This window comes from Halictus rubicundus, chromosome 11 (genome assembly GCF_050948215.1).
Source record: "Halictus rubicundus isolate RS-2024b chromosome 11, iyHalRubi1_principal, whole genome shotgun sequence".
NCBI lineage: Eukaryota > Metazoa > Arthropoda > Insecta > Hymenoptera > Halictidae > Halictus > Halictus rubicundus.
Window position 1 is genome coordinate 11,589,715 of NC_135159.1, and position 25,969 is coordinate 11,615,683.

At 37.4% G+C, this 25,969-nt stretch overlaps 5 protein-coding genes across 9 annotated transcripts in view; 2 read left to right on the forward strand and 3 right to left on the reverse strand.

Annotated features, from left to right (window-relative positions):
• The window catches only part of Ckn (CRK like proto-oncogene, adaptor protein), a 28,571-nt gene extending 19,838 nt beyond the window's left edge, over nt 1-8,733 (reverse strand). Inside the window, exon 1 of one of the 2 annotated variants that reach the window (XM_076797217.1) lies at nt 8,602-8,733. Coding sequence is in view for 1 of the 2 variants with exons in the window: in XM_076797216.1 (XP_076653331.1) it covers nt 5,607-5,622 (16 nt within the window). In the remaining variant the exon portion in view is untranslated. Of the gene's footprint in view, nt 1-5,606; nt 6,093-8,601 lie in introns of those variants that run through there. The other variant, XM_076797216.1, reaches the window with a different exon arrangement.
• Nucleotides 8,734-9,548: 815 nt separating this feature from the next.
• On the reverse strand, nt 9,549-13,783 carry Sirt7 (sirtuin 7). Its single transcript, XM_076796637.1, has 4 exons — nt 13,171-13,783; nt 12,927-13,024; nt 12,512-12,727; nt 9,549-12,442 (listed from the first exon to the last, which is right to left on the reverse strand). The coding sequence occupies exons 1-4, from the start codon at nt 13,267-13,269 to the stop codon at nt 11,281-11,283; spliced, it is 1,575 nt and encodes a 524-aa protein (XP_076652752.1). The 5' UTR covers nt 13,270-13,783; the 3' UTR covers nt 9,549-11,280.
• On the forward strand, nt 13,036-15,475 carry LOC143359024 (histone-arginine methyltransferase METTL23). 3 transcript variants are annotated; one of them, XM_076796639.1, is made up of 3 exons: nt 13,036-13,162; nt 14,237-14,459; nt 14,750-15,475. In XM_076796639.1, the coding sequence occupies exons 2-3, from the start codon at nt 14,295-14,297 to the stop codon at nt 15,332-15,334; spliced, it is 750 nt and encodes a 249-aa protein (XP_076652754.1). In that variant the 5' UTR covers nt 13,036-13,162; nt 14,237-14,294; the 3' UTR covers nt 15,335-15,475. The 3 variants fall into 3 exon arrangements, with proteins under 3 accessions (XP_076652754.1, XP_076652753.1, XP_076652755.1); XM_076796638.1 differs by lacking the exon at nt 13,036-13,162 and adding an exon at nt 13,987-14,165; XM_076796640.1 differs by lacking the exon at nt 13,036-13,162 and adding an exon at nt 14,000-14,134.
• Nucleotides 15,476-15,477: 2 nt separating this feature from the next.
• Nucleotides 15,478-16,713, forward strand: LOC143359026 (acyl-CoA-binding domain-containing protein 6). Its single transcript, XM_076796641.1, has one exon. The coding sequence runs from the start codon at nt 15,610-15,612 to the stop codon at nt 16,306-16,308; it is 699 nt and encodes a 232-aa protein (XP_076652756.1). The 5' UTR covers nt 15,478-15,609; the 3' UTR covers nt 16,309-16,713.
• Nucleotides 16,362-25,759, reverse strand: LOC143359022 (rho GTPase-activating protein 44). 2 transcript variants are annotated; one of them, XM_076796636.1, is made up of 10 exons: nt 25,111-25,759; nt 24,572-24,725; nt 23,810-24,095; nt 23,509-23,733; nt 22,618-22,915; nt 22,295-22,534; nt 21,187-21,980; nt 20,798-20,973; nt 19,809-19,856; nt 16,362-19,724 (listed from the first exon to the last, which is right to left on the reverse strand). In XM_076796636.1, exons 1-10 carry the CDS (start codon nt 25,161-25,163, stop codon nt 19,431-19,433), a joined length of 2,568 nt encoding a protein of 855 aa, XP_076652751.1. In that variant the 5' UTR covers nt 25,164-25,759; the 3' UTR covers nt 16,362-19,430. The 2 variants fall into 2 exon arrangements, with proteins under 2 accessions (XP_076652751.1, XP_076652750.1); XM_076796635.1 differs by having other exon boundaries at nt 16,362-19,856.
• Nucleotides 25,760-25,969: the final 210 nt, after the last annotated feature.

Below are 25,969 nucleotides of genomic sequence, written 5' to 3' on the forward strand. Positions count from 1 at the left end.
TCGCGGAATTATCCCCCCTACCGCGGGGTATCCCCAGTGGGGGGGTACACTCGGAAGGCCTCGGAAACCGAGGAGTGTAAGTTCGCGTGGATCAAAGAATAATAGAGTGATTTCTCTATATAAGTCGCCAAAGCCTAGATGATAAATGTCGCGGAATTATCCCCAGTTCTGCGGAGTAAGCTCGGGAGGCCTCGGACACCGAGTGTAAAGTCGCATGGATCAAAGAATAGTACAGTGATTTCTCTATATATGTCGCCAAGGCCTGGATGATAAATGTCGTAGAATTATCCCCAGTTCTGCGGGGTTTACCCCGTGAGGGGGTACGCTCGAGATGCCTCGGACGCCGAGAAGTATGAACATAGGCTCGGGTATGTCTCCTGGACGATACAAGACGCTGGCAAGACCCGTGTTGTTGACATATATCGAGAATTCACTGTACACTTGAGCCTCCTATAACGTGGTACTTTACAAACACCATTTCGACATAACAAATTTTTTAATGGAACTTTTACCATCACATTCACGACACGTTTTTCCGAGTAGAATGAGTACCCACCACACGATACCATTCTGAGCGGTTCGGATAATCGAGGTTCGACTGTATCGTGGATTGCACAGTCAAACAAGCTCCGCATGGTATCATGTGGGTACTCATTCTACTCGTAAGAACGTCGCGAATACGATAGCAGAGTTCTCATAAATAAATTTGTCACTGAATTTAACATTGTCTACACAGTGTGCTCGCCCGCATATCGCTGCCAAAAAGCAAATGCTCAGCGATCCGGCAACCATTCCATTCTCCTCGGAAGATGTTACAAGTTAAACGTCCGCATCATTAACGTACCGGAGACTCCTTTAATGACTTAATGCGCGCGGTCGTGAAAAAGACGGGGAAGAAACCATTCAAAGAAAGTGACCACGCGAATTCCTGTCCCATAAAAGTGCGGGTTTACCTGGTTCGTGGCATTTTGCACGGATCACCCGAGATAATTCCTGCACTTTCACTGACAAAGGACGGGAGACAGCGGGGGCAAAAAAAAAAAAGAACAACGGAAAGAGAGGAAAGGAGGGGAAAAAAGGACCGCTGGGAACATCCGGCGAATGACATTGTTCCGGTTGCGGATCGAAGGGTCAAGGAACATTTCAAGGCCGGCGACAGTCATCAACAAGATCCAGTTTTTACTCAACTGGAATAATATATCTCTCTTTGCATACCCCGTAATTGAATGAATTAAGACTTCGGTACAATGACTTTCGGTTCGAGGCCGTTCAAGGCCACCGGCGAAGAATACCTATTTGACGGCAGATTCGATGATTTTGTTGATACACCACTGTCTTGAGAACAGCTTTCCTTGAAACAAATTACTTAAAAAGAAATATACAGACACGATTTTTCGATCACTTACTGCTGGCGCATCGGTGAAACAATACTAATTTAGTGATAGCACTTTATTGTTTGTAATTATTTTTGTATGGAACATTTACTGTCATATGCGCGACATCTTTCTGATTAAAATGAGCCCAAGCACGGTACAATTCCGATCGGATTTGGTCGTTTAAACCGCGATACAGTGGAACCTCTATTATCCGAACCGGAGATATCTGAATTTTCCATTAGTAAAGGGTTCGATTTGAACGAGTGAACGTGATCCAAAATGTATCGTGTTTGGGCTCATTTTTATCAGAAAAGTGCCACGATTTCAATACATCTTGAAACAACAATGAGAATTTAGTGTAGCAGAATAATGGAAAATTTTCTGTCGAGAAAAATCCAGAAAGCGTGCTCACTTTCGAGGAATCAAAGTATTCTATCCGGAGCGAACTACAGGTGTTCCAGGTGGAACGATCGCGGCATAAATTTCGAAAGAATTCATCATTCCGTTATGAAATATAAAGAGGAGGTCTATGTATACCGGAAGTGTTAGCGTGTTTCATGTGAATAACGAAAGAAACGGCATACATTCGACGCACGCCTGATTCTTTATCGCCCTTACATAAGCACTGTCTAAAGTACGGCAAGGTCTCGGTTAACGCTCGCACTGTACCTACGTGTACTCACATAGAATTTCAAGTGTTAAACGAAACAGAGCTCAACACGGTCGTTTTAGCGCCGACAGAGAGCACGTGCTGGTGAAAGGAAAAATTCAAAACCGAATAATTCAATACCGCCATTTCACTCGACGACATTACTCAATGTAACGGGCTTTCCAATTTTCTACGCGTTTTTCAATGACATTGCCTCTCTTAACACTGCCAATTGAATACCAATCCTTACTTTTTTGAAATTCAAAAATTGGGGACAGTTCGGTTTAACTTTGGTTTGGTCAATTTTAACTTGATTTGAAATTCAACTTTAATTTAATTTTAATATTAATTTGAATTCGATTTCAATTCAATTTCTATTTAATTTTAATATTAATTTGAATTCGATTTCAATTCAATTTCTATTTAACATTAATATTAATTTGATTAGGAGATCCTACTTTAAATCAAATTTAGTTGAACTTTTAACTGCTTTGCAAATTATCAGTTACATTTCCAATTTCGAAAACATACGAAAAGAATATTCATTTTTTAGAAATTTGTAAATTCCACGTAATTTTACTTTTTAACGTGATAAATGTCCCTAGAATGAATACCCTAGATCCAATATTGCTGCCACAGCACCCCTTAGAATGATCAGGGGCAGAAAAATGATTAAGGTTTTCAAGAGGAATTTTAAGGACAGAAATTAAAGGGTCATTAAAGGGTAGTCGACTTCGAAAAATTCGGAAATTGGAATTTCGGGGTTACCGAAGCTTCCTTTGTGAATTTCAGGGAAGGGGGAGGGGGGAGAATTCCATCCCCCTGCTCACGCATCATTAAGTGCTTCATCAGCAGCGTGAGAATGAGAAGCATACCAAAAGGAAGAAGCCATAGTACCCTCCGGTGGCATAACACCGGATGTACCTGCAATGGCAAAAATTTCTGCACACGTAGAATCAAATTTTTTCATATTACATAATTCCTTTCCGCCTCTTCACAATTTTGCATTGCAAAAACCAACAAAAAGCCGGATGTGCTAACAAGATAATGCTTTTTGGTGTAATTGAAAAATATGTGAAATTCAATTTTATTTTGGTTTTTATATACATCTTATATTTTTGGTTTATCAATAATAAATAACGTATAAATGTTTCATAAATGTCTGCAGTATAAGCAAACAGATTCACCAAATATGTAATAGGGGGCAGAAAAATCTCTAACAAGAAGGGACATGAAAATAGACAGCTATAAATCGCTCAACGCTGTCGGCTACCATTTTTTTTTTGGTCCTAAAGTACGAGAAGGAAATGGATGTGACACTTTCCAGTTGTATGGACCACCCTGTATATCCGTCAGCAAGGGTGTTCCCATTTAAATGGTCCGCCCTTGTGTAAACAAACGCATCAGAGGTGAAACGAGCCACCGTGCCGCCGGTATATAAGTAGGTTAGGAGAAAAAATAAATCTTCTTTATCCGGAAGCATTTGAAGCATACAATTTTTCACGTTTCATCGGGCTAACGTACACGTCTGCGTATTTATAATGTCAACACGCACGCACAACACGCGAAGCGCGTCCATTAAGCTGATCGGTTGCCCGAAAAATAGCAAGTCGCCATTTCTGAGTGTTGATTCCGCGAAAATATATCCCTCAGTAGTTTTCCGATTATAATTTTCTTAAATCAGTCGATTTTACAACAACAGCAAGAAATTTTACTAATAGATATTAGAGAAGTAATTTGCTAAAAATCTCTTTTTACAATGGAACTTCATGGCCAGATTTTAATTAACATTCTCCTCATTTATGGATTATTATTTTCCATACATTTGTGCGTCAGGCTGCTCATAGATTGGTCAAACAATCTCCATTAATTAATGCACTGTAATTTATATTTATACAATATCATTTTACATGGTCATGATAGGAATATGTGGGTGTTTATTAATTAATTGAGCATATTTAAATGTATATGTCCACCAAGTATTGATTACACGAAATATTCTTGGAAATCAATTTAATATTGAAGCATGAAACCTTGCTTTGTAATTTCAATGCTAAAATATTAAATTTTAGGGGTCATTTAAAATCGTACAGATGCATTCTGTACTTTCATGTTGCATGCATTTTGTGATTAATTACGGTTGCATTATAACGAACAGAATTTGTACGATACATGAATATTACAAATAAACGCACGCTAAAAAATATAAGAGCCACGCATACTTCAATAGTTTGGTTCATTAATGCTATACCTTTTAATATGCAAGACCATTTTTTGACTGACCTGATAACAAGCAAATGTATTCAATGACAAATACAAAGGATGCCTGTGTTGAATAATTTATGGCAATCAGAACTCGGAATGCTCTGTGTAAATTGCTAAGATTTTCTTATCTCGCAGATAAAATAAAGGCAAACATGCTATTACCACTTTTACGAAGCATCAAAGATCTTCGGATCCCAAATCTCAACTTTTTACATTTCATGCACATTACAACAGATCAATAAATCTGACTCTCAGAATGCTCAAATGGTTTTCACATTTTCATAGAAATGTTCACTGTTAAGTGAGAAGCAGTTTTGAACAAAATTTAATGTTTCAAATATTCAGGCTACACCTTGACTTCTTTCAGTGAGCATTTCTGAAGGATGAACTGAATGTTATGTAATACCGTCTCACTTTTAGATATCCTTGAATCTACACCTTATGGAGATAAAATAAGCTTGTTTGGTCAAATCAAATAGGAGAGGAAGACACTCCACACAAACCGAATAAGATGGAAGAAAAAATGTTTAAGAATATACTTTGCATATACATAACATAACAAAATTACTGTATCAAGCTAATGTACGAAGCTTCGAGTATCTGATGTGTCTTTTTAAACAGAAAGACACATGCATTGCAGGAGACCAAGATATTTACAAACTATAGTACCGCCGTACCATTTCTAAGTAGCTGGTAATCGATCGCTCACAATTCCAATAAAGAGCGAGTCAAATAAATCAACATTTAATTAACGACTGACATATATTGTCGATGACTTCACTGACAGAGATGAAAACTTCTGAGCAATTTAAGATACAATTCTACATAAGATACAAGAGTCGTACGCAAGATACAAGAATTGTACATCAGCTAATCAGTACTCAGTAGTGTAACAAAGGAACACCAAGATTATCGTTACAAATAGAATATTCTTTTCACACGGAATAATCAGCCTATGACAACTGAACAACAAATCCACCCATTACCGATAATGACAATCTAGTACACATAATACCCACAGACCAACACAACGATCACGAATTAAATACAAAATCGCTGATCGAGTGAAAACCCTTAAATGTGCTTGATACGTCAAGAACAGGTAGTGAAATGAAACAGGAAAAAAAAGAAGGATCGCACAAAGCATCCTGCTGCAAAACACTCGTCGAAACATAGTGAAACGTACAACGATTCCGCTTGTCGACGTAAACGGGAAGAGAGAGAGAGGGAGAGAGGGAGACAGAAAGAAAGAGTGGAGAGAAAAAAAAAAGGAAAAATAGCGAAGGCAGAAGAAATGAAAAGAGCATTGAGCTTACCGCTAATGCGCCTCATGGCGGCTCACTATACGGCTCCTATCCAAAAACTGTCGGGCTGGTCGATCCAGCGGGGTATGCAAGTCTTCCTGATCACTATAAACACCATGCCACATGTACGAACACCGATCATCACCTACGCCGTGCACACATCGATTCGGGAACAAGAGATTCCCGCGCCATTGTACACCGAAACGAAAACTTCTCTCTTTCTCTTTCTCTCTTCCCGTTGAAGATATAACCTGGCCCGAAACCACCGTCTATTTTCCAACTACGTTAACAGCAACCACCGAGCAGTCCGTCCGAGCGGAGGCGACATAATGCGAGCAGGCGGTTGCGAGAATCTTCGTTTTTGCACGGGAAAAACCGAGCAAATACGCCGGGGACGTACACACGTAACGCGTAACACGTTCACGGTGTCGACGTGCTCGCTCGTACGCGATCGGGAAACAACGACCGAGGCCGTGTAGTAGAAAACCACTTCGTCGTCGCGACTTCTCACGTACCACTGTCGTCCCCGTAGTGTCGAATGCCACCGTTAGAGCGCCCAACCGATCGGTAACGATAAATCTCCACCAGAGAGGACATGAGAGTGCTCACGCCCCCCGGGATTTTAGTGTCGCCGGTATAATGCTGCCCCCTAGTCTAATTTTTAGCCTGGACCAGAACCTGCATCATCTTACCTGCATCATTAGCAGCGGATTCCAAATAATGCCAGAGTGGATGCAACTTCTATGTTAAAAGAGGCTCTTCCATGTAGGCTCTGATCCAGCCTAAAAGATGATGCAAGTTCTAATACAGGCTGAAAAGATGATGCAGGTTCTGGTCCAGGCTAAAAAGTTGATGCAGGTTCTGTTCCAGGCTAAAAAGACGATGCAGGTTCTGTTCCAGGCTAAAAAGATGATGCAGAAAAGTGAGGACACTAAAACCCCGAGCGTGAGCACTCTCGTGTCGTCTCTGTCTCCACCTTGTATGGATTTACACACTCGGTCGAAAATGTATTTCCACCGACAGCTTTTCGGGGAACACCTACTCGAAAAGTGGTACGCAACACTTTTTACCGCGACCTTTATATCGTTGAAATTACGCTTCGAGTTCTCGGTCCCGTACCTGTCCCCGTTCGAATTCTGTTTACATTCGACGCACTTCAAGTTTACACGGGGAAAATCGATCTCGAGTGATCGTTATTCTACTGTAATAAAAAATTATAATTACCTTAATTATTATAATTATGTTCATTTAGTAAAATAAAAATGTATGTAACGTAAACTTTTATTTGAAACAGCTGTGATGTTTTTAATCAAGTGTATCTCTTTATAGATATAGGGGAACCGTAGCTACAACTCCTATATTAAAAATGATTCCCGATGTCGTCAGGCATGCACGCGTCACGTACGCACGCATCGCACACGCGCTCGTTGCATTGCACCGTTCGAACGGTTCATGTCAGATGGCGTATTTCAAAGAGATAGGGAAAGTAAATGTACAGAGAGATTAGATAAGAACTCTTCCCGAAAAATCACAGGACAAAATCGTGCTTTTTTCCCCCTTGTACAGACCTTGCAAATACCTTCGTTTTCGAAACACTGAAAACATTTTTCTCAGAGAAAAAATTCACACAGCAAAAAATCTTAAATACTGTGAGAAAAAGAAAAATATTTACTCGTTTCTCGTTATGTAAATGGCGAAATTATTTTAACCTTGTCATGTACATTTTTATTTTGATATGTAAATAATTCAATCGTTTTAGTTCTCGTGGAATGAAATAAATTAAAACCTGAAAGAATATAGAGGACACCTGAATGATTCATTGCACGTGGCCTCCTTCGATTCGCACGCTTATCTGAACTAATTTTGCAAACTTTGACAAGCAGTTCCAGTCGTGTATTCCATTCTATGTATACAGTAGCAAGAAGTAAAGCAAACGACCTAATTAGTGTAACCGTAGAGAAACTGGGTAACCTAATTGCTATTTATTGCGGAGGATCTAATTGGTGGGCATGCTAGGAATCTTTCGCACAGGACGAACGCTTTCGAAATGCATTGTTTCCATTTGAATTCTCTTTTCTAATATCTACGATAACACCTTTATTTATTCCTAATTAAACGCTTGCAATTTTGCTCTTTATTGTAATGGCGCGTGATTCGAATCGATCGAACATTGTTTCAAATTTGAATTCGCGATGATCGAGATCGAGAGAGCGACATCGAGAACGAGCATGAGAATTGCAACGAGATCGCGATCGAGAACGAGGACGATAGCGAGAACGAGAATGAGAACGAGATCGAGAACGAGATTTCACGGAAAAATCGCCGGCGAGCAAGAGCGCGGCAAATTCAAATTCCTTTGTTCAACTGTCTCGAAATTACATAAATTCTACTTAATCGTCCTATGCGAAAATTAACAAAATTCATTCATTCACGAATCCGAATTAAAGGAACTCGAACGAGTTACAACAATCGTTCGCGTTACAAGCAATGATTATAAAACATCGCTCCGCCATCTATGTGTTAACGCATAAACAACGCTGCAAAATCAATCACAACCATTTCTACATAAATCCGCTTCGCTTCTACGATTTGCTAAATGATACATTTCTCCCTCGAGCTCGAACTTTCTTTTCCGACACTCCGGCAACCATAAATACCGCCACGTGCTCCCTAACAAGGGTCCGTTGTTCCGGCTGAAGAAGTTAATGAGCGATCGTCGTAAACTATTGTAAATATCGTAGTACGACGAGGCTCACAATGAGCACTGTGTCGAGCTCGTTGGTTAGGGCGACGCTATAGAGGGTCACCATAGCAACAGACTGTATAGGCTTTTCCAATTTCTCCCTCTTTCATCGCGTTAGACCCTTCTTCACCCCCCTCTCCAAGTGTATCTCGTTTTCGTTTCTTCCTCTTCTTTTTACTCTCTTTCACCCCCCGCCCCGCCCCCCACTCCTCTAGCCAACTCATTCTATGGATCTTTCATGGTCGCTGAACAATGTTCACTCACCGCTGTGCTGGCTGATTTCCGCTGAAAGACCGCCGCATACGTCATTCGCAGGGAGGGATCATCGTCGATGTACAACTCGCGTGTTGTAAACCGACGCGTTCACACCGTTGTCTTCTTCATTTGCCTGGCCACGTTCTAAGGGCCCGCGACCTCGCACTAACTATACGAGCACTGCCACCCGTCCGCTGATACCGTTGTCACGCGAAACCGGCCCTTAACGACCGCGGATCCGCCGCTTTCGAGGGTACCACTCGATGGCGATTCGAGCAATAAACATTATTTACGGCCGACTAGTTTCTCCGCTAGCAAGAAACCCGAAAAGAAAAGAAAAAGGATGAGGAGAGGTCTCGCCTACGCCGATATGTCTGTGTGCGGAATTGCTCGCGTGTGCGAGAATCCCGACCCACCTTTCCCCTCCTCACCCTCGGTTCTAGTTGTCAATATTCATTTTACATGTTGCAGACGCGTCCTGCGCTGACCCACAGTAGCTCGTATCGAAGCTGAATGCGAATTAGACGGGATACATTAGGATGTTCGGTTATTGCAAATTTCTGTAACCCGTTTCGCTAGAGAAGATTCCTGAAATACGGTCATAGTCATAATAGATGTCCGCTGCGATTCTATGTTGCCTGTCCGACGAACGGGAGTGGGGTGGACGGCTATTATGACTGCGAGCGAATTTCAGGCGAATAATTCTTTCGAAAAACTATCGATTCGATTTGGTTTTCCGATCGATCGAAAATTCTTGTAGATGTACGATGGAAACATTGTGGAGTAATCAGCTACCCTCGCTTAACTCTTATTTTTTTAATTGTTAGGTCAAATATTTAGCGGAGTTGGATTTCTTCAAATTTGAACACATCTACGCAAAATTTGCAGAAACTAGATTATTCGACTCTGACAAGGCTCTGATATTTATGATATCTCAACTTTTTATCAATTTCACATTAATGTCTTTCATCTTGCTAAATCGATTGTTTATGAATCCCGCGTTTTTTCAAATCAGATTGTCCGGACCAATCCGGAACGTTCGTTAACCTTGCTTACGACATGTAAAATTCAAATATTTTTAAATTCGAATTTTTAATTTCGAAGATGAATGTTTATGTTTTGCGAATTGTTGTAGTAAAAGACACTTTCTATGTGTTTGTAGTTGTTGAACATCTTGTATGTAATTGTTAACATATGTACATTCAATAGAAATAACAGAATTTTTAATAATATCATTTACAATTAATTAAAAACATATACTAAAAGCATAAAAGACTGTAACAAGTACATACAATTTGTATAAATGTGAACAAATATCCGTTCCAACGTTATGCTTAATAAAATAACAATAAAAATATGAATTACGCAGTCGTTAGAAGTTAAGCACTTAAAATAATTACTGAAAAATAGAAAATAATAATTATCATATTTCGATATCTTATTACAGTACAAATTTATTGGTTCATATAAATAAACATATAAATAAGAGTAACAATTCATGAATACTAATATTTATAATACCTGATGCATTAATACTTTTTGAATTTAAAACTTGGCGATGAAAATTTCGATAGTTTTCATAAGGAATGTAATCAAATTTATATGTTCTGTCTAAACATTCGACTAAAATGAATATGGGAGATGTTCTTGTTAGTTAAATAGTACGTTTTTAAAAACAGTCTTAATTTAATTAAAAGCAGTAAGCTATGCTTCGTCTGATCTTAATAAGCTAACTCGTAATATGAGCAGATCAACTGATATGTCTAATAAACTTTAAACAAGAGAACTTCATAGAGATAAATGTATCTCGTTGAAACCCTTTTTTTATAACATTCCTACATTGCAGGCAATGCGAAACCGGAAATGACCTTTTGCGTGAAACTCATTGTTTGGTCTGTCTATTGACCATTGACACAAGATAAAATGACTAATATAATCTTGATTCGAGATCTGTTATAAACAGTATAGTAATAGTCATGACACCCATGTTATACGATTGATTACATCATATTTACAGAAGTGGAATGATAAATGAATGCAATGGAAAAATGCAAAAAGTTTCACACAAACAACACTTATAAATCCAATTTTCGAAAAGTAAAGAAACGAGAAGAAATTATAATACAGTCAACTATACAAATACAAAACTAACAGTAAAAAAAAAGAGAAGAAGAACACAAAATGTAATAAAAAATTATCACTTTGGTCGCTAGGAATTTATCATGATCTGCATAACACTCATCTGCTTAAATAAAATCCTATAATTAAAAATCACAACATAATTGACTTATACAGTAGTAATGACTGTGAATCAAAACATATTTCGCACGATATCAGTTATGGTAAAATTTACAAACGAACAATTTTGAAATCAGACTTATCGGAGATACGAGTACCCATTAAATCATTAACTTACTATCAAATTTCACATATGGAAATTTCATGAATCAATGATAAACTTGTCTACAGTTTAAATTCTTAAAAACTATTGTCACAATTTTAGTTTGATTATTAAAATTTTCGATACTGGAAGTTAAACCGCTACACATTCGTAAATCATGTTCGCAGATTTCGTCATGATATGAGGAGGCGTCAAACATTTAAGTGGGTTATTATATATATGTATGTCGTACATAATTGCATAATAACAGAGAAGAAGTCATATACCATAATTAACGAGAACGAATGCTACCGCTTCTTTTTCATGCCTTTGCGATAACCTTTGCCGAACCAACCTGGATTTTTTGGTGGTGCTATCGGGGAATCGGTTTCAATCACCAACGTTTCCGAATCTTGGATCTGTTTACTGTCAGATTCTATTAAAAGATTATCCGTATCCTGTGGATAATAAATACAAGTGAGAGAACCCTCGTTCTCCATACAAAAAGTACAGGCTGGCTTCGGTTTCGGCATGTTTATAGCCACGTCCGGTATTTGTATAAACGGATAATAAAAGAACGGTGTTAATTGAGGACACATGTACATCGGTGGAAACGGTAAACCCATCGATAAGAATGGCAATGCGGTGAAAAAAGGCGCTGAATAAGAAGACATGGTTTCGGTGATTTTTTTAGGAGAGATGCAATCTTTATCCTCTTTGGTTTCAGGCTCCATGTCCTCTTGATAGTTGGCGGTGATCTCAGTCAGCTCTTTGTGAGCAGCGTTAGACGGTTCTTCTAAACAGGGCTGGCTTGTTGTACATTGTTCGCTGCTCTTGAGCCTTACAGCGTGAAAAAATATTGGATCCTTAGCACGATTGTATTGCGGTATCTCTAACCCGAGTTGAGCCATCACTCTTCGCATCACTTCGTCGCATTTTCCGTTCACTTTTAAAACTGCATTCTCGTCTTTCGGAGTCCACTGCAAATTCACAATGTACAGGGAGGGACGTTTATGAATCGGCCTGTCCATCTGCCACAACCACGGATACTTTTTTAGAACTTTTAAACTGGAACCTAAACACAGTATAACGTCCGCTTGTTTCGCCGCTCTCGTCGCGCCATTCCAATTTATTGGCCACGGGAGGTTGCCTCTCTCGCCGAAATGAACGATCGAATCTTGCAAAACAGAGCTACATCTATGACACAATCTACCAGTACCGTGCGAATACCGAGCAGTCTTTTCTGTAACATCAAACAGTCTCCAATACTCTCTGTATGGTTTGCATGTTCTACAAACTTCCACGTACATATTCCCGTGAACTTCGGATAAAAGCGTACGAGGTATCCCACTGCGCAAATGGAGTCCGTCACAATTCTGAGACACTACATGCTTCAAAACTCGTGCCTTGTACAAAGCGTAGAGAGCCATATGGGTTATCGTAGGCTCCGCCAGACTCAAATCATGATTCCTACAATCATATTAAATAACAATAATAAGAGCATTTACCAAAATTCAACTGTGTTAATCACGACATTACCCAATATCTTTCCCTTGCTGTAAGCGAGTCCAAACACCATTGGTTCCTCTGTAATCGGGAATAGAAGCAGCTGTACTGATGCCAGCACCAGTGTAAACAGCCAACGACGACGCTCTGCTAATCGCTGCAGCCAACCGTATGCACTTCTCCTCCAAGATTTCTGGTGCGTCTTCCACTTCCTCTAATCTGGCCTTTACTCTATGCCTCTTCTCTTGTCTAACAAATTGGAAATATTCGATTAGTAACGGGGTACGATTATATTTCAGCGTTACTGTCAACGAAATTGATATGAAAGATTTCTGACAATTACTTATTTTACACGATCATTCGTCTATAATACGAACAGTTCACGTTTTACTGCTCATAACATAAAACAAATTAATACAACCACAAATGATTTCCAAAATGGCTATACCTCAAATTAACCTCTTTTACTACGTCACTGCAGGAAAGAAGTATCCCATTTTCTTCTGTAGTTCTGTCTGTTTCGCGTTTTTGTAAAATCGCCGCGACCTGGAAAAATCAAACGCTGCAGTATTCCATGGGTGTTGTTTACGATACATCAGTTTTAACACCGGGAAAAGTATGGAAAAATGTTGGTTAAAGATCGTTTGGAAGCGATTACGATTGAGCAGTATATATTAAAATTGCGTATGTACTTTCTTAAACGTTGCCACTCGTTCATCTTTAACTTTGAATGCTTTAAGTGCAGCAGAACGCCTTCTCGATAGGAACTTCTCGTTACCAGCCTCCTCCATGTTTAATCAAGACGGCTGTAACACAGAATCGCTCAAGTGTTGCTAAAATAACACAAATGTCATAATAATGTGTTATAACAGTCTTTTTCCGTAAATTCCTTCGAAACTGAAATTAAACTGCACACAAGATATGTGCATTGATCGATAAAATTCATTTTTATAAAAGATAAAAATATTATGTTCAGTTCGCTAAATTTTGATATGTTAAATATCAGATTTGTATAATGCAAAGCTTAATATTGAATTTATTTCATGTCACAGTATTTCTATGGCGATAATGCAATTTCATTACAAGACTGTTATATTATATAATATTATTTTATCAGTATGACACACATTGTTTTATCGCTACTGTATTCATTGTACTGGAAAGTGAATTTGAATATGCAAAAAAATTACAAATAGTAAATTCCAAGATTTATCGAAAAATTTAAGATCGAAAATAATTTACAACAAATTTTTATATGACAATAGATTAGTATAAATTTATTTGTTGTATTTAACTTATTTATTTATTGTGTTCAACGCGTTATACTTTTTTATTCACAATGTACTTTTTGCAGTGTTTCAGGAATGTATAACCTTAATTAAATTTAACAGTTGTACAAAAAGTTAGCGATAAAAACAATTTATATTAGATATTATAAAAATTACACGTATATATACATCCGTACATAGTTATGCATAATAATGTATAAGATGCAGAAATGAGAATATGGAAAAACGAATCGATAAATATTATATTTGTAAGCAAAGTAATAATGGGATGTATATTCGAATACAAAACAATGGAATTTTTTAATAAATAGTTCCCGCCATTTGGTAATTTAAATATGGTCTAAATGTTTGCATTTTCTATTGTTTCGTGTGTACCGACGACAACTCTGGACAAAATAGTGATTATATTTTCCATTTCGAAATCGTTTGTAAACGATAAAAATTGTTCAATTTATGGTTTCCATTTTAGACTGAATAATTCCGGCCAGAATGAGAATGTATTAGAACAAATGGTTTGAAAGTTAGTCATGCCAGGTTTAGAAGAAAGTATTTTACACGATAGCAGTTCACCCACAGAGAGCCTAATGTCCGATGGAATTGTTTCGGAGCAAGTGAAGAAATTTTTATTCACCTCTCGTAAAACCCAGGACAACGTAGAGTGTAACGAACGCTTAGAGATTTACATTCCGGAGGTAATCAAACTTTTTTTACAAATTTCCTGTTAACGATTAAACCACTGATACGTTCTATTCTCGTGTGTGCTACCGGTGTTACGTAGTTTTTGGTTATGCATAGTTGTGAAAGTTTGTTTTACATTTTACATTTACGTCGAATCTGTAAGAGAGCATAAATTCATTATTTTTCGATCGAATTCCTTTTATACAGAGGTCTGGTCTGTGTTTTACTAAAAAACAATATATTATTACTTTCATATACTGAATCTTACATGTTTAATTCCTTATTAACATATTTTTTGTTACAGTTACTTCAGGCTAGTTATAGCTTTTATACTTGGCCTTCCGCACCTGTACTTGCTTGGTTTCTTTGGGAACACAAAGAAGAACTTATTGGAAAAAGAGTTTTAGAACTTGGGTCTGGCACCGCGCTTCCTGGGATTTTAGCTAGCAAATGCGGTGCTATAGTAACTTTAAGCGATTCTGCTAGCTTGCCGAGAAGTCTACAACATATAAGAAGAAGTTGCGAGCTGAATGGAATTTTGTCTCAGGTTCAAATCGTTGGTATAACATGGGGATTGTTTTTATCTAGTTTATTTTCCATTGGACCATTAGATTTAATTCTTGGATCGGACTGTTTCTACGAGCCAGCCGTGTTCGAAGATATAGTTGTCACAATTGCTTTTCTATTGGAGAGGAACCCTCATGCAAAATTTCTCTGCACGTACCAAGAACGAAGCACGGATTGGTCGATAGAGCATTTATTAAATAAATGGAATCTCACTTGCACCCATATATCGTTGGCTGATCTTGGTACAGATTCTGATGTAAATATATATGATTTAATGCAGGACCACACTATCCACTTACTAAGTATACAACGCGCAACTTAATATGTCTGGCAACACTTTTCGATATTTGCTTTACGTACGCGGAGTTCCTTGGACTGTTTCACCGTTCGAATTCGAATCTTACTTTTCGGGTTTTGGTAGAGTAAAGAAGGCGGTACTTCTATTCGACAAACAAGGTATTAACACGGGCAATGGTTCCATTGAATTCTACAATAGAACTGTAATGCTCAATGTGCTTGCTAAACGTCATGTTTTGGAGAATACGGATATACGCGTGACCGATATATATCCTGACAAGTAAGATAAAAGAAACCTTCATGATGAGTCTTGAGGAAACATTCAATAAAGCTGCGAGCTACTTGCAGACGTTAGCATCCGAATTGAATTCGAACGAGCTCCTCAAATTCTATGCTTTGTATAAACAGGCAACGGTTGGTCCATGTAATATTCCACAGCCTAGTTGGTTCCAAATGAAAGCTAAACAAAAATGGGAAACATGGAAAAATCTGAACGACATGAGCTGCGATACTGCTATGATTAGTTATATAGAAGAGTTGACGAAACTGTGTCCCACCTGGGAGAAAGATGTAGAATCTGAACCGCAGAAGTGGGTTGCTGTTAGTCGATTGCTAAATGCAGAAGAACAGATAAGCGACACAGATAAAACCCTTTTGGATTGGATAAAGGAAGGTCATGAAGAAAAGGTACTGGAAGTACTGGACAAAGAGCAACGACTTGTGAATTCAATAGACGCGGACGGTTTGCTACCGATACATTGGGCTGCGGATCGTGGTCACGTGAGAATCATAGAACTTTTAATTAAGAAAGGAGCAAACGTGAATTCACAGGACTCGGACGGTCAAACCCCATTGCATTATGCAGCGTTCTGTGGACACGTTGACGTTGTAAAATATTTACTTTCCATTGGTGCAGAATCTATAGAGGATAACGATGGTATGAAACCCAAAGATGTTGCTGATGTTAATACGTTGTCTTATTTACACAGCATGGAATAGTAAACTAGTGAAAGTTATTCGTAAAAAAAATGGTACTTTCTTACAGAACGTCATTCTTTTCATAAATTCTTTATTTATGTACAAATAGATTCTGTAACAGTTCTCATTACATTCACAGCCTAAGCACCCCTTAGGTAAATGCACAACTTGTCACGATGGTAATATAAAGGATTTTTTTTACATATCATTATGTTTGCTTATTGTGGAACATAAATCCTAATCTGTTGAACGTAACAGAGTACATAAAGAATGCTATGTTTTTTTTATAAGTATTTTTAAATTGACAAATGCAGAATATAAAAGATTTGTAATTTTCCTCATAACAGCAAGAAATAATTGTAGTTGTATTTAGAACATTTGTAAAAATAAAACTTAAAGGAAATAAACAAATATTTTTCGTATTAATTAATTGCTTATTACAAAGAAACCACTTATAAATTCGTATGTGACTCGAAGAGAATTTATAAGAGATACCTCGGAAACGCAGTTTACATTCGTCCAGATACTTGGTGATGGAAATGTCAATTAATAACTTATTCAATGATTTCTTTAATGTAACAAATATAAATGATTCAATGAGTTGATAATAGAAAACCCATCGAAAGATGTAACTCAGTCATAGAGATTAACAAATATAATAAAGTTCTTTCATTAACTAGTATAATTGTCTTTTAATTCAATTGCAACTACAAATTTAACAAATTTCACACACTTTCAGTGGATCATTCAAAATAGAAATGATCTGAAAACATCGATATAACAATATACAGCATTGCACAATTTACTGGAATGAACAAAATTCACATAATAAGAAACGCTTAAATTTTCATCACCAAGCAAGTAGACATTTTGTTATTTATGTTACATTCTCGTTAGTAAAAGAATTTATTTGAACTGTTTTTATGAACAGTCGTGTTTTACCACATAACAGAGGAAGTAAAAGAAAACTTGTAACATAAATAAGAACAAAAATATCTTTCTTTTACAGAAATTTTTCATTATGATATTCTAACACTTTTATTGTAATACATTATTTACCATCGTGCAAATTAAACCCTGTTTGAAAAACTATTTTTTGTGGATTCTTTTCACTAAAACTTGAAGAAACAATTGCATGGATTTACAATTTCTTTGCGATAGAATTATAAGACTAATAAGCATTTGCTAAAAATGAATATTTTTTAAATATTACTTTCAATCGTACTTTCTTAGATGGTGAGTAATGTATTAAATAAAAATACCACATCATTATATTTGGTTTACTTATTTTGCAAATTAGGCGTATCCTTAATGTTTTTAAATACTGGCAATCTTTTTTTATGTAGAATGAATCGGACGCAAGTTTAATATACTTTTCAAAAATAGGAAAATATTACGATACTTCACAAGAATTAGCTACTTCATTTTTGTCTGATATTATTGGCTACAAAATAATTTTGTTTATACTATTTGTTACACTGGAGGCTATAAAGACTTTTAGTTGCATCATGGTATTCACTAAATTATAATACATACGATTAGGTGATTCCATTGTGACTCCTAATATCGAAAATTCTGCTAGAGTCTTTATAAATAAACAAATTCTACGAGTTTGTCTATAAAAATTTAAACGTTTACAGTTATACCTTCTCGAAATAAAATTTAACCAATTATCACGAAACCTTATTTTTATCTACGACCCTGAAACACCGCAATATATTAAAAGAGTTTTGCAATTTATAACTAAGTTTATAATAATTATGAAAAATAAATTTTAAAATCACTCGTATCGTTAGACGTTTCGCGATATTCTACATTAAAACACCGGTATTCTGTAGTATAAATAATCAATTTTATATAAAAATAATAGATTCATAAAATAATTTCTTATAAAAAATATAAAATCAATATAAAAATTTTAAATATGTCTTTTTTATCTTATTGAATCACCTTTTCGTTAGTTGTAACATTATTTAGCAAAAATTAATCTTGTACGTACGGATAGATCCATACTACAAATAAATACGAACTCGACAAAATCTGTACCAAATAAAATATTTTCTACTTTACATTACACTATGAGCAGGGATGCCCTTAAAAAAGGTAAAAGCATTTTTTTGGAGTTCTTCGAACAACGAAACAAAATTTACAGACACTGAATCACATAATTTTAGAAGGCACTAAGAAATAGATGAACAAATATTTTCTTTACATTAGAACCTTACTCTAAATATACTTTTACCGATTGTTTCACTTTGCTTCTAACAATGCAAAAAATATATTATTTTTAGAGACCTCGTAATAGGAAACCTAAGGGCGACTCTGATCATAAGCATACAAAAATTTGCAAACTTAAACCGTATGTCAGGCAGCTGGAGATCAATTATATCAAATTACTTCCTTATTGTTATAATACTTCTGTCATCGTTACTGCGATACGTACAAAAAACTGATAAATTGCAAAAATATTAGAGTTAAGTATGAAAATTAGATATAACCTCTTAAGTTATTTCTAATATACAGTTTGTCCAGTCATGCACCTTGTGCGTGACGGCTTGCACCTTCAACACTGACTTCAGCAGAGCAGAAGAATAAAAATACGCGTAATTGTCGATAGTGGATTTGGATTCTACACTTGTAGTCGATCGGAGGAAGATTCGTTGCCTTGAATTTAACTGCTTTCGACTATAAGTGTAGAATCTAAGTCGAGTATCAATAATTACACGTATTTTTATTCCTGGGCCCTGCTAGCGTCAGTGTCGAAGGTGCAAACCCTTCACAAGAGTGACCCCTGCACAAGGTGCACGACTAAACACAGTTACAAATGCTTACGAATCCGAAGAACTCGATTGTACAGGTTCGCTTCGTGTAATTTCGTCGCTATTAGTTTCGAAACGTAAAAGCAGGCGCTTTCTGTCAAAAATTAATTGAAAAAATAGCGTGTTTTGAGAGTGGTATCGGTTCAATTATAATTTCCCTAATAGTGAAGATATATCGGTACCTCCGAGGCCCATCGGAATGAGAAAATTTACAAAACTTACATTGCAGTCATTTTCCATAATGCTGTATTATCGTCTTGTCATAGAACCGTTCGACTATCAAACGGGTTTACGGTAATCATCACATTTTTCTACAAATTCATCTCAGAGATTAGTGCTTTCTTGATCCGTTTTGAGCTTAGCGGTCGGTGGAGGTGGCGGTGGTGGCTGTGGCCTTGGGGGTCTCTGATGGAACCTTGGCGAGGCCGGAACAGGTGGTTGCGGTGATTTAATAACTACCACTGTTTCAGTCTGTGTTTGAACATCGATAATATTCCCTTCCGATCTGGTTCGCACGTGCGCTTTCGTTTGTTCTGGCGCGGTTAGTTTCGCAGGCTTTTCCGATCGTTCACCGTACAAGGACATAGATGACGGTCGACTACCTACACTCGGGCTTCTCTGCAAGTTCGAAGCCATGTTGCCATTGTTGTCGCCCGTTGAGCAGAACACATTGCCATTGCCACGCACTTGTATTATACTGACCTGTTGTTTGTCCACCGAGTACACGTGAGCTCTTTCCAATGTTAAAGGCTGCAGGATTTATGAAAAAAAAGAAAAAATAGAACAGATTAGCAGCCCTGCGGAAACCATTGTCGTCGTACAGTATTCTTTCCGTAACTGTGAAAAAGAGCTCTACCGTAACTGTTAAAATTTTATCCCTACCACTAGAGGGTATCCCCCTTGGAACCAATGACCGAGTAAAAAATATCCGCCTTGTCTTTGTTAATTTATAACGAAGCGTTAGAACTCACTTTTTCAGCCACAAATGCACTTGCTGCTTCGAAGTGTGTGTTCTGCTGAAAAAGTAAGTTCTAATTATTATAAATCGATTTCTGCTTCTTCTCTTGTTCACAGTATCACCAGACGCTGTTGTCACAATTACGGAGAGAATACTGTATCTCGTATTTACACTTCGAGCAAAGTTAACACGTTGACTGCCTAGCGTGTTTCCTTGGTTTTGCCTCGGAGCGCCGGAGTGAAATTGTCCACGTATTTAAGTTTACAATACTAAAAACAAAAATATTAATATATTCACATGCTATAGTTATTATTGTAACACGTTCGCTACCAGTGCCACACATGTGTCATGACCACAATTTTGTATTTTACGTGAAGAAAATAAAATGAATAGGGAACGTGTTAAAGCACTATTCTAATATTCATTGCATTCGCAGAATTATAAATGTTATTGTTTGAAAATTTTACGGATTTTTATCGAGTTCGGCGTCGTTGGAATGTTCAGCGACGGTCGGTAGTGACCACCACACAGCAGTCAACGTGTTAATGTATGTAATTGTTAACAGAATATCGTTCTCCACTTCATAAGTATAGCTTACGTTATAGTATTTCAATAATGTAATATCCAGGCATATTTGTCGTGTCCACTGGCAGTAACTATATTTATTAAGGGTTATATCTTACATGTAAAACTGAGACCGAACAAGTCAGCAAGGAACGGCCCTGTTACTCACCCCTGTCTCACTGTCTAAATTTTCATTACTGTGACGTGGGTGTTGCCTAATCAGGCTCGAAGGTCGAATCAATCCAGCTGGTCGTTCTGGTATAGCTGGTTTACTACTTCTATCCAGAGTGCTCGTGCTCGTAGAACTTGTGTTGTCTGACTTTCTACGTAACTCGACTGCCTCTTCTACAATTCCAACAATATTCAAATTGTACCATTAATTGTGATCAAAAACAATACCTTCTTCGCAAGAAGCATTCGTACAGGTTTTACATTGAAAGTATAAGAAATTCTTACAGTTGAAGAAGCTTGAATGAAGCCACACACGATAGAAAAGAAAATGTACATTTACTAGAATTTTTAAAGTGGAAATACGTATTGAACAGAGACTATCGTTACCTGTATTATGTATTACATTGGTTATACTCCTCGGAGCAGCGATTGGTCTTCGTCTCTCCAACGTGGAAGGATGTGGTTTCTCGGTGATTACCGGTTTTATCCTCTGTACCGAGGTTTCCGAATTCTCTGTCTCCGACTTATTGTTCGACGAATTCTCCACGGTAGTTTTTTCCATGCTTGGTACTGTGTTCAATTTCCTTTCTGGTTTTTGCATTTCCTGATTTCTTTTTTCCGCCTCCGCATGAACAGTACGCAATTCATCTATTACCTCGTTTATGTGTTCCGGACCACTCGAAGACGGTGTCTCTACAGCTATTGTATCATGGGTATGCTTCACTTCTGTTTCTGAATTGGAGTCCTGTTTTTCTATACTATTTTCCTGCTTGACTGGTAACTCTGTATTTATCACATCTTGTTTATGAGCTTTATGCACTGTACGATTAAGTGTCGCGGACGTTAGAGGTCTTGGTGGTTTGTCAGGTGTCGGTGGCGGTTTGTCATCGGGCTTTTTGTCGTGTTTGTCAGGCGTGGTGCTATTCGGTGGCGTCGGAGCCGGTTTATTTTTTCTACGAGCTGCTGGCTTAGGACTACCTTGCGGAGGACTTTCACCGTGATCACTGAGGCTGCTGTTCGAAACGCAACGACGCATGCCAGCGATTTGGTTTTCTATACCGTTTATAATGCCAACGTCCAGATCACGGTCAAAATCTATTTCGCCAGGAAAAAACCAATTTGCGTATGTAATCAACTGATCCACTATAAGACTAGAATTATTAGCTGTGCTCATGTTCATTCTGGAATGACAATAAAGATCGTATAAATAGAAAATTATCAAGCCACAAGCAATTAGAAAGTCGACACAACAATTAACACTCGCACGGTGATTGATAAACGTTTTACACGGACAGCCATCCATCTAATATATACTAAAAAGAATGTAGTATCTCTTCTATAACTGTGACTCAGCAGACCCGAAGTTTTCACAGTTACGGAGAGAATACTGTAGCAAAACTGTGATTTCTGGGTTGAAAAAGACCCACCGACGGTCCTGCGAGCGTTAAACTAGAAAATTCTTTGTAACAGTTTGTGGAAGGAAGACTGTTCTTACACCATTGTATTCGCATCCTCTTGGGGACTCCATATTAAATTCGGCGCGATAACAATTGCAATGTTTTGCGGCGACATTTTGTTTATGTCTTGGTTTTTCGTGAGTACAGCCAAAAATTTGATTAGGAACCGTAAATTTTCTAGATTCGCGGGAGGTAGTTTGTACAGCACCTCCCAAAGAGCTCTCAATCTTGTCTCGTTATTTGTTATCTTCGCAGCTGCCATCCATTCAGGATATAACCTTAAAATTAATAAAACACGAGCCTACTACCTCATCTATTTTCCATTTTCTTTTTTTAGCGTGCAAAAAGCTGTTGTACGTACTTGTATGTTAAAAGAGGCTCCGGGAGTTCTCTTAAATAAGACTTTAACGCGCCAGCGATCACATGGGGATCCTTATATTCCAGAGCAGTTGGTAACGTAAGGCAGCAGGCGTCTAAACTTAACTTAATTCGCCGCGACTTCGACGCAGCGCCAGCTATTCTAAAAAGGCCTTCTTCTTCCATACCCAGTCGTAATAAAGCTGATACGCATAACTGGATAGGCAAAGCAATCTTTCTATTAGTCACCCTAAGGTGCTCCTCAAGTGGATAACCATAAACGGGTTTCATTTCATTGTCATCTGAAATTAGAGGAGGATAAATATTCCCACACCATACGCTACGATAAGACAACAATTTTTTTATAAATAAAATATAAAATTAACCCATGGCAATCGAGTGGCGACTTCAAGGCTAAAAATTGCTATACTATTATTCAAAATATTGCTTATTGTATTGCTTACGAGCAAAGTATTGCTTGAAACTGTTTGTATAAGGTCACAGACGTATTATCACGCGACACAATGCCGCTCGTGCGATGTCACGGACGAGTAAACACGCGGCTCATGTTCTTGCTCTGTCTGGGGTCACCCCAGGCGTGTTTACTCGTCTGTGGCATCGCGTCGCGAGATATGTCGTCTGTGACCTTGTACAAACAGATTCGGCGTTGCGATATAATACGTCCATGGAAGCGAAGGGGTTAAATTTGTTTGAATTGAATAAATCTCTAAACGTTTAAGCATTATACCAGTTTTATGTCCACAAAATGAAAAAAAATCATATAGAATGGTTCATTTTCGAGTTAAAGTAGCTTTGACTACAAAGGCTTAACTGTCAGAATTGATTATAAATATATATTCTGGTTCGAAAAGTTGGCTAATATCAAAATACTTACTTATATAACTTTCTAATCCTGGAATAAGCTCTTCCAAACAATGCAGCGCACTTTCATGGTATGCTCTTTGAAGTTTTACATATTGAATAATAGTGTGTGCTAATTCAGTTTCCCTAGACATAAGTTGGAACATTTCTGCAGCCAACTGGTCTCTGCATTGCTCCACTTTAGCTTCAGCCTCTTCTAATTCTTCCCTTAAACTGTCTACCTTCGCTGCACCCGTACCTTTTGAACAAAGATATTGCTCAGAAAATTCAAAGAACCTTTAAACATAATAATTTCTCTATAAATCGTTAATTACCGGCGCTATGCTTGCTAGCTTGCTGATATCTTGTTCTCACACTATCCATGTCCAAGATTAACCGGGCTAAATTTCTTTTATGCTTTAATATATTTGGTACATCCGTATCTAAAATATGTTGTAGAGGGCTCGTTACATATTGTTCAACTTTCGCTTCATGTTCAATTGTTTCATTCGCTAAATACATTTGTGCGCGGCCACATTCTGTAAGGGTAAAGCCCATGAGCCCGTCATCAGGGGCATTTTCTTGCATCGTCTGCCCTAATACGTATTCTGGGCATTTTTTCTAAAAATCAAACACACATTTAACAAATAATATACACAATAGAGAAACTTTTGGTTTGCTCAATGCATCTAAATATCTAAAGCTTTGCAAACCATTTTAATCTTTTATATTAATCCTCCATCTGCATACAGGGTTATGTTCACGACTAATTTTTATACTGTTTTAGGCTTTCAAAACATCAAAAAACATTCAGGAATAGGTATTGAGGTCCCTATTTTAATATGTAATCGTTGGAATGTCAAATGTTTAAAGCCTCAATGGGAAAAATAAATATCGAGAAGGAAGAAATCTAAGAGTAAAATTTTGCTCCAGACATAAACAACTCTGGTTGCCCATGGAGGGTTAATTATAATCAAATGATTTCATTAATATGCTTCAATGATTACTAAAAATATTTGTATCGCAAATATTTCTATGTAAATTGAATATTACTGGATGAAACAGGTTAATAATAAGCTTTTGTTATTGAACATTACCAGCCGTTTTTCTTTAATTGCCACATCCTGCGCTATAGCTTGATTTGGAGGATTGGCGAGCCTTTTGCTCAGCCCAATGAGAGCCAACCTAATTTGTTCAACATGTTTGTCTGCAGCTTGTAAATCATCTGTGAGCACTTCCGTCTTACCAGCTCTATAAAAAAGAATGTTTGGAGAAGTTTAACGTGCCAATAAATTTGCATGGAAATGAGATTCGAAGTTGTGTAAAGTCAATCCATTTTAAGATTCTCTGATTCATAATCTATTTTGGTATATAGCATGCCCGCTATTATTGGTTGCGTATCATTAAAAAATTTTACAACGGAAAGCGTAAAAAGTAAGGGCAGGACAGATATCACTCTTTATCGCTTTGTTATCAAATGCCAAGATACCGAATAAATTGTTTGCTTTTTCTCATTTACAATCTATTTGTAAACGTTTCCAATGTTATCATAGACACATTCCGAGAAAGCACAAGGGTTATTTCGCGATTTGTCGAGCAAATAAACAGAACAAGAAATATTTGGAGAAATGATTACCTAGAAAACGTTTGATCCGCGAGCTGTTTAACTCTGAAAAACTGTTTCTTCATGATTGATAAGCATTTAACACTTTGTCCAGAAATAAACTGGTATTTGACTCAACTAAATAGATCAGTCACGTAAACACTTGTCACTTGTTGACTTCAATGTTCACAGGTATGCATTTTTTATGCGATCGCGCGACACTAGAAATATACAGACTTGACAGAAAAAAAGGGAGACTCCTTTGCATTGCTCCGATCAAGACAATTTGTCATAGTGTTTGTACAGTGATTTCATACCCTCCACCACCAAATACTACGCCTCGGACCGGCCTGACTTTTTGCACCGCAGATTAGTCGCCACTTTCAAAAACCGTGCACAAAATTCAGCACCGAAAATACCCAGTTTGTAAACGTGTCAGAACGTCGCAAATTTTAGTCACGGCATTTTACACCCTTGCTCGTTGGGCAACCGTATCAAAACGTATAGAAAATAAACCGTGTGAAATTTCCACACCTCACATTCTTCCGCGCCACACCGATTTCTTATCGTTCCGCGAGTTTTTTTTTTATCGCCTTGCAAAATTCTATCGGAGCATCCGATAACGGTTCAACGAGTTTTCACTGGCAACGGTTCGCCATTTTCATTACTCTCTAAGATTCGGTTTAGAACGAATAATCATCCTCATGGCGGGAAAATTTGAATACGTTTCGCTCGAAAAGCGGTATTTCCAATCGAATTACTTCATTTGAACAAAAACAATCGAAATATATTTATCATAACTGTTATACCGAAGGATACAACAGCTCTTCACTGTACTTTATAACGTAAACGGAAATAACATATATGTAATTGCAAAAAGTTTAATTATATC